The sequence below is a fragment of the Rutidosis leptorrhynchoides genome, chromosome 8 (assembly GCF_046630445.1).
Source record: "Rutidosis leptorrhynchoides isolate AG116_Rl617_1_P2 chromosome 8, CSIRO_AGI_Rlap_v1, whole genome shotgun sequence".
Lineage (NCBI taxonomy): Eukaryota > Viridiplantae > Streptophyta > Magnoliopsida > Asterales > Asteraceae > Rutidosis > Rutidosis leptorrhynchoides.
Window position 1 is genome coordinate 161,400,916 of NC_092340.1, and position 15,159 is coordinate 161,416,074.

The 15,159-nt window shown below is 29.3% G+C and overlaps 1 protein-coding gene across 9 annotated transcripts; it reads left to right on the forward strand.

Annotated features, from left to right (window-relative positions):
• Positions 1-5,861: 5,861 nt before the first annotated feature.
• Positions 5,862-11,289, forward strand: LOC139861707 (uncharacterized). Of its 9 annotated transcripts, none has more exons than XM_071850189.1 (8): positions 5,862-6,098; positions 6,318-7,200; positions 7,890-7,996; positions 8,340-8,489; positions 8,915-8,961; positions 9,350-9,599; positions 9,875-10,039; positions 10,996-11,289. In XM_071850189.1, the coding sequence occupies exons 3-6, from the start codon at positions 7,943-7,945 to the stop codon at positions 9,363-9,365; spliced, it is 267 nt and encodes an 88-aa protein (XP_071706290.1). In that variant the 5' UTR covers positions 5,862-6,098; positions 6,318-7,200; positions 7,890-7,942; the 3' UTR covers positions 9,366-9,599; positions 9,875-10,039; positions 10,996-11,289. The 9 variants fall into 9 exon arrangements, with proteins under 9 accessions (XP_071706290.1, XP_071706295.1, XP_071706294.1 ...); XM_071850194.1 differs by lacking the exon at positions 10,996-11,289 and having other exon boundaries at positions 6,318-6,914; positions 7,113-7,200; positions 9,875-10,251; XM_071850193.1 differs by lacking the exon at positions 10,996-11,289 and having other exon boundaries at positions 6,318-6,447; positions 6,652-7,200; positions 9,875-10,251.
• Positions 11,290-15,159: the final 3,870 nt, after the last annotated feature.

The window sequence follows — 15,159 nt, forward strand, 5'->3', positions numbered from 1 at the left end:
AATATGAATTATTGTCTCACCCACATGTGACTAGTCTTCCAACTACCCCTTTGTTTACTTGATAATTCCAATGACATGCTACCCATCTTTTATATATATATATATATATATATATAAATATATATACACACACATATATATACTAGGTTTTTGAGTCTGTGCGTTGCACGGATGTGTAAAAACCGTGCAAAAAATGTAATTTGCAGTTCTTATTGGTATGTAATAGCGATACTAAAAAAATATAAGAATTCATTAAGAGCCCTTCGTGTTGAAAATTTTAAAAAAAAATTTGAGTTTAAGAGCCCGTAGTGTTGACAAATTGTAAAAATTCCTTTTGAGTTTAAGAGTATGTGGTGTGGATGAATTTTAAAAGTTCTATAGAGTTTAAAGATTCCAATAAAATGTGGTTAGATATGTTTATGTTATATCATTACACGAACAGTCCAACTAATTTCAAACAAATCCAACAAAGACAACAGTATAATTCAATCAAAAGCAATAACGATACTTTTCAAGAGAAAAGGGACTAACTCCGAGTCGTGGACGAAGATCAAAAACTAATGATGCCCTATGCGAAGTATAGATTCACAAAATATTAAAATATGATATCAAGAGAAGAGAATGCAATGATTAATTGATTACCAAAACTAATAGCAAAGTATTTGTTAGCCTCCACTATTTGCTTCGAAAGAGCCAAGGAACATGTCACGAATGACGAAACGCGCAACCAAGTCTGCTCTCTTAGCCTGCAAAGAAACGCATAACTGGGTGTTGATCTTGATCCCAATTAAGATTAACATATATGAACAACAAATAATGACCATCCTATTTATAAAAAGTAATTATCTATGCAATCTAAGCTTTGATCTACGAAGTATTTTTAATAGATATATGACGATGTTTATTGATACATGGTTATTACAAAAATCAGTTTGGTAATGCATATTATCAAATTCAAAGACTCATATTATCAGTTGCCTACATTTGTTTTACCCACTTTTAAGCATATTCGAGTATCTAAATAAACCCATCAAAGTGTCATAGAATATTCCTACTTCTAGTAATTATAAACACATGAATCCTTAAACAACAATATATAACTACTGATGTTACTAGGTACTGCAAAAAAAAAAATTTAAACTAAGGTACATAATAGCAGAAGTGAGAATGTAAAAGGGTTAAAGTCAAAAATAGGCTACAAACTTACACAAATGTACCGATTGTCGCCCACAAACTCATTTCCGTCCTACTGTCGCCTACAAACTTATAAAAAATGTGCTAATATAAACAAAATACTTTTTTTAACCGTCAACCGAAATGGTTGATTACGTGGCTTATAAGTAGTCATGACACGTCGGTGATACATCGAAACAGAACTGAAAGTATATGAGCGACATCGGGACATAACTGAAAGTATATGGGCGACATCGGGACACAATTGAAAGTATATGGGCGACATCGGAACATATATAAAATGAATAACAAAAGTTAAATAATTAACTTTACCGGTTCAGCAGGTAACCGGTAACGAAATGTTAACATCAGCACATTTTTTATAAGTTTGTAGGCGACATTAGGATGGAAATGGGTTTGTGGACGACATTGGTACATTTGTGTAAGTTTGTAGCCTATTTTTGGCTTTAACCCAATGTAAAATAGCACCAACAGTAACAATACAGAATAGCAGCAACAATAATATAAATGAACCAAAATCTTATGAAGTGAGCAATGAAAAGGTACTAACCATTCGTTTAATTTGGCATCATGTTCACATATAAGGAAATGGATATACATTTTAATATAAAACGCGCCTACATATAGATAAACTGTATTATATTTGATGATCAAAATGTACCTCCTCGTCAAGTAAGATGAATGCACTCACCCTTTCCCCTAATTAATGTGATTTTTCGTCTTGTTCTCGATGCGAAGGACTTTTATCCTGAGCCCAAACTTGACAATTGTATATATTAAATAGATTCATGACTAACAAATGTACATGGTTGAATACCATGCCAAGATTAATCATACCTTATCTAACAGTGAGTGGATGATCTATTCTTAATTATTCCATGTTACCCTCCCACATCCAAGATCAACATCCAAAATTTAATTATTCAATGTTACATATCCCAAAGTGAAAGTAGAAAATTATTAAAACATCCTATAAAAGCAAGTTAATGAGACCGATACACTAATAACTAATACTACCAATTTTCCACAGCCCAAATCAGACCTTCACCACCAGATAGTAGGAACAGTTTACTACAATATGAAAACCAAGATACATGTGTTAAAACATTAACAAAATACATAAAAGCAGTACATCTATGCTCTATCGAATCAACCATCTGTTGATGCACCTCTTGGCATTTTAAGGACTTTATTTTGTGTGATTACTTCCATCTGCTTCGTTGTATGTATCAACTGGTGCCCTCCTCCCTTATTGCATTCACAACATATAAAATATATACAATCCATACTTAAACCATAAATACATAACTACAAAAGTAATTTGATACAGAGCATTTAGATTATTTGAAATATGATACAGTGATGATTTTCAATATAATCTGTAAACCTATCATTATATCCAAGTACGAAGATATTTTTCTATTAATATTAAGCACAGTATTCAGCCCAAGTAGTTTTTGTTACTTTATTTGATTGTAAAACATGTTTGTCTGATAATTAAAATAATTTGAATGATCCGGTGGATGAATTATGCTACGACTTATATAGCACTAACGATTGAAAATCATACATGTGGGTTAACATAATAGAACCACACACGAGTTGCGATTAATGATTACGTTTTAGAATCGTGAAGATTTGGCGGCACGTCATTATTGTATAAGATGATCTTGGGAGAGAGGCTATCTGGTTTGTTGTTTTTTGTAACCCTAAAATGCCAATTTCATTGTACGACTTATTTGGTATATAATTCATATGAATTGAAGAATCAATAATTTTAAGATCTATGCAACCCTAATTTTTTAGAGAGAGGTGTCGATACATATATGTAATAGATATGTATATACGGAGTATTATATTATAATGAATAATTAAAATAATTAATTCACTTTAATCATAAAATTACACATAAGTAAATACCCTTTTGTTTTATATATATATATATATATATATATATATATATATATATATATATATATATATATATATATATATATATATATATATATATATATTAGAGAGATTAAATAAGAACTTTTTTTGTGTGAGAACCCTGAGAACTCAAAAATACACTGAAATTCGAGCAATAAAGGAAAATTCGAGTAAAAAAAAGGGAAATTCGAGCAAAAATGGGACACGGGCGGAAAAAAAACAATTCGAGCAAAAAATGGGACAAGGGTGAACAAAAAAAGTGATATTTGAACCAAAAAAAAAAAAGTGGGCGAACAATTTTGTGTTCTACATTTTTGATAGTCGAGCAAAAAAATGTAGAACACACGGGTAGTCGAACAAGAATGATGATATTCGAACAAAAATGTGTTCTACATTTTAAAATTCGAACAAAAAAAAATTTGCTCACCCATTCACCTTTTTGCTCGAATTTCAGTGTATTTGGAGTGCTTTTGAAGTTCCTAGAGTTCTTACACTAAAAAAGTTCTCACTAGATTCTCTTTCTCATATATCTATATATATATATATATATATATATATATATATATATATATATATATATATATATATATATATATATATATATATATATATATATATATATATATATATATAGTGGTAGGATCAAGAGGGAAGTAACCATTCGGGGGGAAGCGGGGGGAAGCAAAAACTTTTTTTTTTTCGTTTTTTGAAAAAACTTTGTTCACGAACATTATACATGAGATGAAAATATGAACATTTAGTAGAGACACTTTGTGTTAAATGTTTTTATTTTGGCGGAAATACGCTCGAAGAAGTAATATATAACAATTATCGTGTTTTTTGAGCGTATTTTGAAGTTTTAGCTATTGGGGTTTAGATATTAGGGTTTATATATTAGGGTTTATAGGGTTTAGATATTAGGGTTTAGAAATTTAGGGTTTAGATTTAGGGTTTAGATTTAGGACTTAGATTGAGTTTTTAACACGAACGGTTTAGAGTTTAGGGTTTAGGGTTTGGTGTTTTGGGTTTATGGAATATACCCAAAACACCAAACCCTAAACCCTAAACTCTAAATCGGGCTAAATTTTACTTCACAAAACATAAAAAAAAACGTTCATATTCTTCACGAACAATATTATCTTGAATGGTATTTTTGTCGATCGTTTTCCCGCCTAAATAATAACATTAATCACGAAGTGTCTCTTCTAAATGTTCATATTTTGTGTGATCTTGATGTCGGAAAAAAAAAAAATATATATATATATATATATATATATATATATATATATATATATATATATATATATATATATATATATATATATATATATATATATATATATATATATATATATATATATATATGTATATGTATATATATGTATATATATATATAGTGGTAGGATCAAGAGGGAAGTAACCATTCGGGGGGAAGCGGTGGGAAGCAAAAACTTTTTTTTTCGTTTTTTTGAAAAAACTTTATTCGCGAACATTATAGATGAGATGAAAATATGAACATTTAGTAGAGACACTTTGTGATAAATGTTTTTATTTTGGCGGGAAAACGCTCGAAGAAGTAATATATAACAATTATCGTGTTTTTCGAGCGTATTTTGAGGTTTTAGCTATTGGGGTTTAGATATCAGGGTTTAGATATTAGGGTTTATAGGGTTTAGATATTAGGGTTTTGAAATTTAGGGTTTAGGGTTTAGATTTAGGATTTAGATTGAGTTTTTAACACGAACGATTTAGAGTTTAGGGTTTAGGGTTTGGTGTTTTGGGTTTATGGAATAAACCCAAAACACTAAACCCTAAACCCTAAACCCTAAACTCTAAATCGGGCTAAATTTTACTTCACAAAACATGAAAAAAAAACCTTCATATTCTTCACGAACAATATTATCTTGAATGTTATTTTTGTCGATCATTTTTCCGCCTAAATAATAACATTCATCACGAAGTGTCTCTTCTAAATGTTCATATTTTCGTGTGATCTTGATGCCGGAAAAAAAAATTCAAAAAAAACGAATTTTTTTTTTTTGCTTCCCCCGTTTCCCCCGATTGGTTACTTCCCCATTGATCCTGCCTATATATATATATATATATATATATATATATATATATATATATATATATATATATATATATATATATATATATATATATATATATTTATTTCATACCTTTTTTAAAAAAAAAATGGTCGATCATGCAATCCCACTTTTACATTATAAATTCCAATAGTGGAAAGTATGGAAACCACTAAAGATTAGTCTGCCTACAATCGTTTGTTTTGTTTTTTGTTTTTGTTTTATTTTTCCATGTTTTTGGTTGTTTTTCAAATTTTATAAAATGATATAATTCCTAAAAAAATTAAAATCTTAAATATCTCTTTATATTATAATAACAACTAATCTTAACCACTCATTAAATTAATTATCAATGATGTACGCCCTTAATTTTTTCGTAATCTTCTTAATAATGACCTCATAAATATAAGCTTGAATTGTTTGATACAAAAAAGTGACGTTCTTTTTAAAAAATTTTAGGGGTTTCAATTGAGTCGCTACATGAGTTTCAACACACAGAATTAGGGCAAAAACTCTGCAACCTTTATTCTAATTCCATCTTTTTTCAATAATCTAACCCAAAAAAACGTGTATCATTCAAGGATAGCGGGTTGATTTCTGCTGAACAATCCATTGTTAATCATCAGCGGCTTATGTACCATCGATCTATATGATGAATCTTAATCGGATTTATACCCTCAATTAGTAAGTTTATTACGAATCCGCGTTTTCTCAATTCTAATCGACGATTGGGGTTTGAAACGGGTACTATCAATTCTGTCAGTTTTGCAAAATTAAGGTGCACAATCACGTCTGATGAATCCTATTTTGCCAAGCGATCTTCAATTCATAATCGTTTTGTGAACAATCGATTTAAATAATCAATGGTTCTATCTTAAGACGGTACATTAATAACCATCTTTTGTATCAATTTAGGGTTTTTGCTGTATTGTTTCTTAATTATTGATTTATGAATTCGATTGATTTAGCTCAAGTTATAATGGTTGACCGAAAGCTTAAATACGTTGCTGTTATATCTTATATTCACCATTATCTTTGGATCTTCAATGTCGCAAAAAGTTGTTGCGTTTTTATGTGTTGATATACTTTTTGATGGTCTAGGCTCTACTGGTTTTGCTCTCAGCTCTGTAGAATTCCATTGTTGATGACTTGATGTCGTTGTGTTTTCTGGAGATATGCCTTCAGGTGCCACCAAAAAAAGAAGCTGAAATGCATCTAAATGTAATCGAAGGTATTTAACTAATTATTATATTATTAAATTTATTAATTTAGAAGCTTTACAAGACGTGAAGATAGAAATTCATATAATGTGTACACCCAAATTTTGATGATAGTTGGATGTTATTGTTCTATATATGCTTCTAATGATTTTATGCTTGTAACTCAAACTTAAAGAGTAGTCATTTTTGCTTTGGAACTTTAAGCCCTTGTGTAGCTCTTTTTCAGAAAATGATTACAATGGTGGCATCTCTCTTGGAAATTGGATGGAAGGAAGTTTAGTTGTACAATTTGTACACGGTTTTGTATGCCCCTTTTCGATATCAATTGTAACTTTGTAGACGTTGTGTTAAGTTCACATGACTTGCTATTATATTTTAGCCACCCTCACACATGGTGCCCGGTAGCTCGACAATAGAAGGGGAATGTAATTCTTTATGTGCATTTAACAAACAGTGGGAGGACATATATTGCACTAATGTAATTAGCGCTCAGCTCTTCTGTATCCACGCCTTATAAGGAGTTAACTGAATATTTCTAAAATTTGTGTATTTTTCCTATGTATTTTAAGCGTTATTATGGTAACGTGAGATTACTTTGTATGAATACATTTTTTTGAAGTATGCCATTTAAATGTGATGATTTATTTATTTATTTACATATCGTTTGATGTTGCAGTTTATGACGGATAATATGAATTTAACATTGTTTTTTGGAGTTATTGGTCCACCAGGTGCTGGAAAAAATCTACTATTATGAATACATGGTAACATTTTGATTCCTGACTATAATACAGTGTAAATGATTAGGTTTTATGCAAAGTTTCATTGTTTGGAGCAGATAACACTTAAACACATGATATCAATTGAACATGATATCTTCATCTAGACGAATTATAATGGGATAATTAAGATTCGATTGATTGAACAATTGTCGATCCACCAAATATATCTGTTCAATCTCTAGCATACGACTATTCTGTTTGTACAATCGTAATACTCTACAACGTTAGGTTTAAATACTAAGGTAATCATATATTTACTTCAATTTCAACGTTTATAGTGTTTAGATCGGAAACCATATGGTTTCGATTGTATGGTAACCCTAAATCTATTGATAAAATAGTCATGTATTACTCATCTTTAATGTTTTGATTATGTTTTAAATCATCATAGAATTACTCTATACTCTATAATTTGTTAAACTGATAGATTAAGGCGTGATAAATACGTATTGATGAAGTAAATGACTTCATTGGTTTTACAAAGTATCATATATCTTACCTACAGTCATGAAGTTATTGTGTATCTAACGCTAGAAATCGGGTATATTGCGTTCATGTACTATTATTCATCGATGTTCGTGTACTGTAATTCATCGGCTATCACTGGACCGATAAAAAATATTGAAATCAAACCTATATTTCTTGATTATGAATTATGAATGATATTTCAGGAAGTGACTGTTATGCAAGATGATCTTGAGCAGACAATACCGCAAAGTGAAATATGGTCATGTCGAAAAACGCTCAATTAGGGAAATCATACGATTTCGATTGTAAGGTAACCCTAAATCTATTGATAAAATAGTCATGTATTAATCATCTTTAGTGTTTTGATTATGTTTAAAATCATACGGTTTCGAAACTAACCGAGGAAAAGAAAGTGATGGTAAGCAAAAACATATGTTAGAATGTTGCAACACTTTGCCTTTGGTATTGCTTATGCAAGGTAACCTTTTAAACTGCTAAATGTAAGAGTGACAAGTTGGATAATGGGTTCAGTTGTTCAGATAATGGGTTCAAAGCTTAAAAGTGTTATATTATTAGTAGCTCAGTTTAGCAAGCATTATCATATGGACATTTTTTTCCCTTTTATTTGTTGAATTAAATTTTTTGTTTAATAGATTTGCAAAGGGATACACAATACTCCAGATGGGACTAGCATTTTGGATCGTATCTTTAAAGGAATAAGTGTGTATTACAATTACACCGGAAAAGCTGAATGCTTTGAATTGGATGATGACCCGTATGGCACAATGGGTTGGAATTGGCAGGTATGCAAGTCGTTCCGTACGACTAAAACTTATCAAATACTGTATATGATTTCACTAGATACCCTATGTTCTGGATTAACTACTAACGTATGTTTCGGATCACGTGTAAAAAAGTTTTTATTCGGTGTATTACATATATTTTTTTGTAGTATATTGCAGGCATGCACTGAAATGGTTATGCCAATGTCAAGTAACGGAAACTCGATCATGTTTCGAGAATGGGAATATAATTTTAGATAGTAAAACCTTTTTGTACATACAATGACAATAGAGTGCAAGTATGATGCACTTTGGTGTAGTAAATCCAATATTTTTACCCATTTTCACCATTACAGATTTAACATGGCTGATAATTTTCAATTACCACTTCTATAAACAAGTCTTGGACTTGCCTTAACTTTTATTTTTATTTTTTATATAATCAGGCTAAAGAATCGCATGCCAGTTATCTCTACCTCATCCTTTTAAGCAAGTGAGTAACTTTCTTCTTTTGTGTTTTGGAAAACTAATTATATTACTTTCCTACTACCGAAGGGAGTATAAAAAAACAAATGGTACATCTATGCACAATAGAACTTATATATTTTCTTTAAATTGTCAATTATTTATGTTATATGGGCTGAAAGTTGTGTTATTTGTAATACACATAAATGAAGGTTTCTTACTATATAAATTAGGGTCATAGCAAATTTTTAGGTGGTAAGCTTCTCCTCATGATTATGTTTTATTGGTCACCATTGTTTTAAGGTTTTTAAGTTAAATAACAGTTCATTGTTATGTTATTTGTACAAGTCCTTAGTTTTGTAAAATTGCTCATCATTTGGTATTCTCTTGTCTAATTTTCATTGTCTTCTCGATAGTATACACTTGAGGTGATTCCAACAACAATAGGAATATACATGGTCGACCAGCTTCTCAAAATGGCATAACTCAAGTACTGAAATACATGAGACAATTCATATGTGGGCAGGATTGGGATATAATCTAGAAGGGACTATACCTATTAGAAGAACTACTGAAAAAGATATTTTAAGAGCGAGTTCGTTACGAAGATGATGAAGAAAGATAAGAAGAGGTGTAAGGCATGACTCCATTATTGGTGGTCATGAGGTTAGTTTAGTATTTTACGATTATTAATTTGCATTTTGAAAGTGATTACTTATTAACTAATCATTCTACTTTGTTAGAAACAAATGACATTTTTGTCATCTTATTTGTTAATTTCGTAAATAACTGTAATCTCCTGAGCCTGTATTTGATATCCGTTTTTATTACCAATGAACATACAAAAAGTGTCTAAATTAATTCAAGTGATGGAGAATGATGTTAATATTATGTTTTTATTGCAATAATAACTATAATAAGATGCATTCTTTGAATTGTAGCATGCAGTTGCTTATGTAAATGGAGATGAGTATTATGGAGCTAATGCCAACATAAACTTATGGACGCCTGCAGTTATAGATCCGTATGAGTTTAGTCTTACACAATTATGGGTCATACCCGGTTCATTTGGCAATGATCTCAATGCCATACAAGACGGTTGGCAGGTAACTTTTATATAGTATTTTTGTAGAAGTATAGTACTGTATGTATTTTATGGAGTCACAACTAAATAAGTAAATTAAGAAAATGTCGTAAGCGTAATATAGTCAAAATGGTCGAAAGTCCCTGAGTCCAGAGATTGTATACAATAACAATAAGTTTATTGGTTATTAAAATAACGTTACTGTAATCGTATTTGTCAAGTGATTATTATTTTTCTAAATAAATGTTTTGGTTAAACCCATCCGAACGAGACCCATGCAAAAGAAGATAAAGACCTCTATTTTTGAAAAAAAGTGTTCTGGGTCTGAGTGTTTGACCCGCCCCATTTTGCCACCTTTACTAAAATATATGATATGATGTAATCGCACTGTATGTAGAAGATGGATTTGGATGCTACTAAAATATCATTTGCATTGTTTGCTGATATTAAACTGCTTATAATGTTTTATGATGGTGAAAAGTAACCAAAAAAAAGTGACTCAAATTCAATCTTGATAAGGAAAGGTTTGGATGAAAAATTATTCGTCAAGTTGACCATACATACTATGTATATGTTCATAAATAATACTATACACGGTTCTTTAAATCCATTGCAATAATTTTTCTTGCAAAATCTCACGAATTCGCGCATTATACCAAAATTTGTTTGCGAGAAACAGACTAATCAGATTTCTAATGGCTCAAAATTGTCACTTAAACTAATATTGGTTTATGTGTGATTAATGTATGTGGTTTAGATGAAGATTTATCTAAGTTGGAACGAACAAAGGAAAAAAAAAAAAAAAAATAGGTTGTATAGCACAATTTTTGTTGATTACATTGATGTGCTCATACATAATATGTCACACAATGCATTCGTAAGTAGTTAAAACTATGTTCCTTCTTATATGTTCAGTCATAGAAGACAATAAGGTGAATTCAGTTATTTACTGTACTTTTTGCTTTAATCTATTACCAGGAACATAAATTTTATCTGAAGCTACACTAGAGTCACTAAACCCGTATGTTCTCGAAGATGAAGACGAAAGCCTCCATTTGTGTGTTTCACAAACACATTGCTACATTAAGTACTTTGTAATTAATACCTGCTTACTCCCATAAAGTAGCCCCGCGAATTCGCGGGCATTAAGCTAGTAATTATAAAAAAAATAAATAAAAACTGAAGTTAACTAAAATTACAGATGGATGATCGGCGACTAGATTGACAATTAAATTAATTACAGTTATTAACTTGTACCAAATCTCATTTCGTTCTTTTGAGGTAACGATAGATTCACTCGGACCAATTGAACATGACTAGATAATTACAGTTGTGATTTATTTATTATTTTATTATTATTTTTTTTTATTTTTGTTTACCTAACCACTTTATTTATTTAAAGATCCTAATAAAATCTAGTGAAAACCTATAAAAACTAGCTAAAAAAAATCTATTAGACACAACGTGTTCGTTTCAGCGACGCCAAAAACTTGATGTGTTCTAGAGGGTATATGAAATGGTTATTATTTTTATACTAATTACTACGGTAAATTAATTAAACTGCTTAATGCCCGCGAATTCGCGGGACTTTTTTATAGGACTAACCAAGAATAAATTTAAAACTCCATAAACTAATATTTTATAATATTTGAAGGATTGCCAGTAATGGCGCCAAATCATAAAATAATGTTGTATAGTTGTTAACAAAATCAAAACAAATAAAACCATAAACGCAAATAACATCATGCTTTATACTTTCTTCTTAAACTTTATATATATATATATATATATATATATATATATATATATATATATATATATATATATATATATATATATATATATATATATATATATATATATATATATATATATATATATATATATCACGTAGGAGAGTTTTAGTGAACCTTTCAAACTCAATGCAAAAAACTAAACTTGTTACATCCCTACCTTGAGCTAAAAATACTTACATTTTGAATATAAAACAATATCCATATACATATCATCACTACAATTAAAATAATAATAATATTTGCAAACTTTATCCTCTATTCTCTTCAGATTGTTGTATTTCTCTAAGCCCAATAACAAATGTTTCAAATCAGCCCATTTGGTGTCCTTTAACACATCATTCGGCCCAATGTTCACAACCATTACAACCTGATTACCCATAGTAAATAAGATATGAACAAAATATAATACATACGACATCCAATAACTATGATAACATTTAGTTTTTAGTTCGCAAATCAAAATATTCAATGTAACATTCCATCGCAAAACAAACATACAAAAACACCAATAGTTAGTAGTGATATTTCATTTTTCCATATCACCAAAGTTGACCCAAAAAAAGATGAGCAAATGCAATAATAACTCAATTCTGAATATTAAAAACAATGTTGATTTAAATCCCAACAACTACAACAATTAGACCCATATCCATGTAGTTTTGACAGAGTTGACTCCAAACATAGCAACAGTAGCAATACGATCCAAATCAAGAATATAGGTGCAAAAATGATCCTTAATTAAGAAACAAGAATAACTATGATCCATAACAGCTACGCAGATATAAACATGGTCCACATCCAAATAACAACAACAATTATTTTGACCCATTCCGGCATATCAGTAGTAAAAACAACCCACAATCTCGAATTATATATTTTTTTATTATCATAAACAGAATCAATATAGTGCTTCTATAGTTGCATATGATACAATCTTCTGCAACATATTAAAATCGGAAACATGATAAAGTAATTTAGCAATTTTTCGATATTAGTATAGTGTTTACCTTGTAAATGATCACGAATAACGATCTTAATAGCACAAACATATGAACTCGTCATTGTTGATGTTTATATAGCGTGATATTTAACAAAATACAGAAAATTTATTATGGTGTTGATATTAAGTATGGAATATGATTAATACTTCAAACAAACTTTGAACTAATATAGGGTTGATTATTTTATATATGGATACCTAGAAAATTATTATCCGATTTATTAGCATGTAATCATAATTTTATTTGACTTTATAAAACAGGTAACATTTACACATTTATTGGTTTTTTAATTTAATGTTGATAGCGGTTTTTATGGAGTTAAAAATGGAATAGATCTGAGAATATGTATTTTAAGCAAATTTATTGGCGTATTTTAAGCAAATTTGAAGTGTATTGAGTACATGACTTTGCAGTTTATTATTGAATTACTTTTGAATTTCAATTATACTAACTCTATCCCAATATTTTTCAATTTTATCTTATTAAATCATAAAATCAATCATATATATGTACATTTTGGTCAAGCATCTATTTAAGGAAATGCGATCATTTCATAAGTATATTATTTATGGTTAGTTGACTTTCATACAATATGTAAATAAATGTAAGTTGGTAATCAAACAAATCATGTACTTGATTATGAGGTCATAATGAAGATTAGTGAAAATGGATGGTTTAGATTAGTGATCATTAATTTATTGGATTTCTAGCATGATTTGATTTGCATTTGTCTTTATTAAGTGTATAAAGAGGAGTTTTTAAATGCAGTTATTATATGGATATATTTAAAGTTGTGTTTAGGGATATATTTGAAATTCGAATCACTAATTGAATCCCTTATATTTATAATCATTTATTTACCTAATATCTTCCATAATTAGTTATTTTTCTTTCACTAACTATGTATATCAATCACCAACCAATCATCAATCATTAATCGAATAAATTATTATTATTATTATAGGCAAGTAAATTAAAATCAATTCATCCATTTATATGATATTGATTATTGACTATTATGACTAATAAGATTATTCAAGAATAAGTAAAAAACTTATAACATGATTTTACTTGCATTTATTTTTATTAAGTGTATATTGATGAGTTTATAAATGTAGTGATTATATGGATGTATTTAAAGCTGTGTTTAGGGATATATTTGAAATTCAAATCACTAATTGAATCCCTTATATCAAATATGAACAGATTCACAATTATAATAAAAACACAAGCATGCACAAGATCGCTACTTTGAATTTGCTACTATGATACAGAAGGAGAGGGAATTTCAGAACACCATATTCAAGTGTATAATTCGTAGCAGAATATAGCAATGATAATCATATTTAATGATGGTCACGTTCATCCAACATTCTTATAATACAAAATGTCAATATCCTCTGATCAACCATTAAAAGTCAACAATTTAATAAGCTTTGCAGCTCTAATCTTGTTACCCTACGTTGAAAATTAACAATGCAATAAGCATATCAGTACAGAGATGATATCTATTTTGCATAAATACATAAATACAAAACGTCAATACATGTTGATCGACTAATACCATTTCAAGGATGATGGTTTGGATGTACTGTACTTAAAGAACTTTTTCCACATGATGTGTACCTTCAGTTTAACCTTATAGTCTTCCTTTTTCTTGATCACTTGATTAAGTGGAGTGATTCCTTCTACATTAGCCATTGATTAAAGAATTGTAGTTATTGATGTATGTAAATAATTGTGAATGATAAAGTAAAGAATATTGAGTCATGTAAATACTGTGAAAAGCCATTATCACAGTTTATTTTAGGATGATTGATTTGAATTTATCAATAATATAAATGTTATGCATGTAATTAGCTAATTTCTTGGAACCGTATTGAATTGTTGATACTATCCAGTGCTTTATTTTTGATTTCAAATTTGAATTTGAAAGGGAAGTGTATCATTTTGTATCTCTAAGTCCAGCATGTCATAATATTATCCATTTAAATCATTTTTTGGTCAAACTTTTAATTAAGGAAATAGTATAATTAGCTAATTATATAAATGTATTGATTATAATTAGCTCAGTAATGAAAATTAAAATCAATGTGAGAAGGGTATTTTAGTAATTAAACAAATCAACTCCTTGAAAAATTGATGGTCTAAATTATTGATCACTAATTGAATGGATGGCTATGATTAGTTGTAGCTAATTAAAATGACCTATTTTCGACTTTGTTATTATATATAACAGGGATTTACACTAAAATACAATAGGCAAGTATACCTATCGAATAGTAATATAGCGAGGGTAAATTCCGGGATATCGTTCTAAGGACTCGTTAGGTGTGAAATTGGAT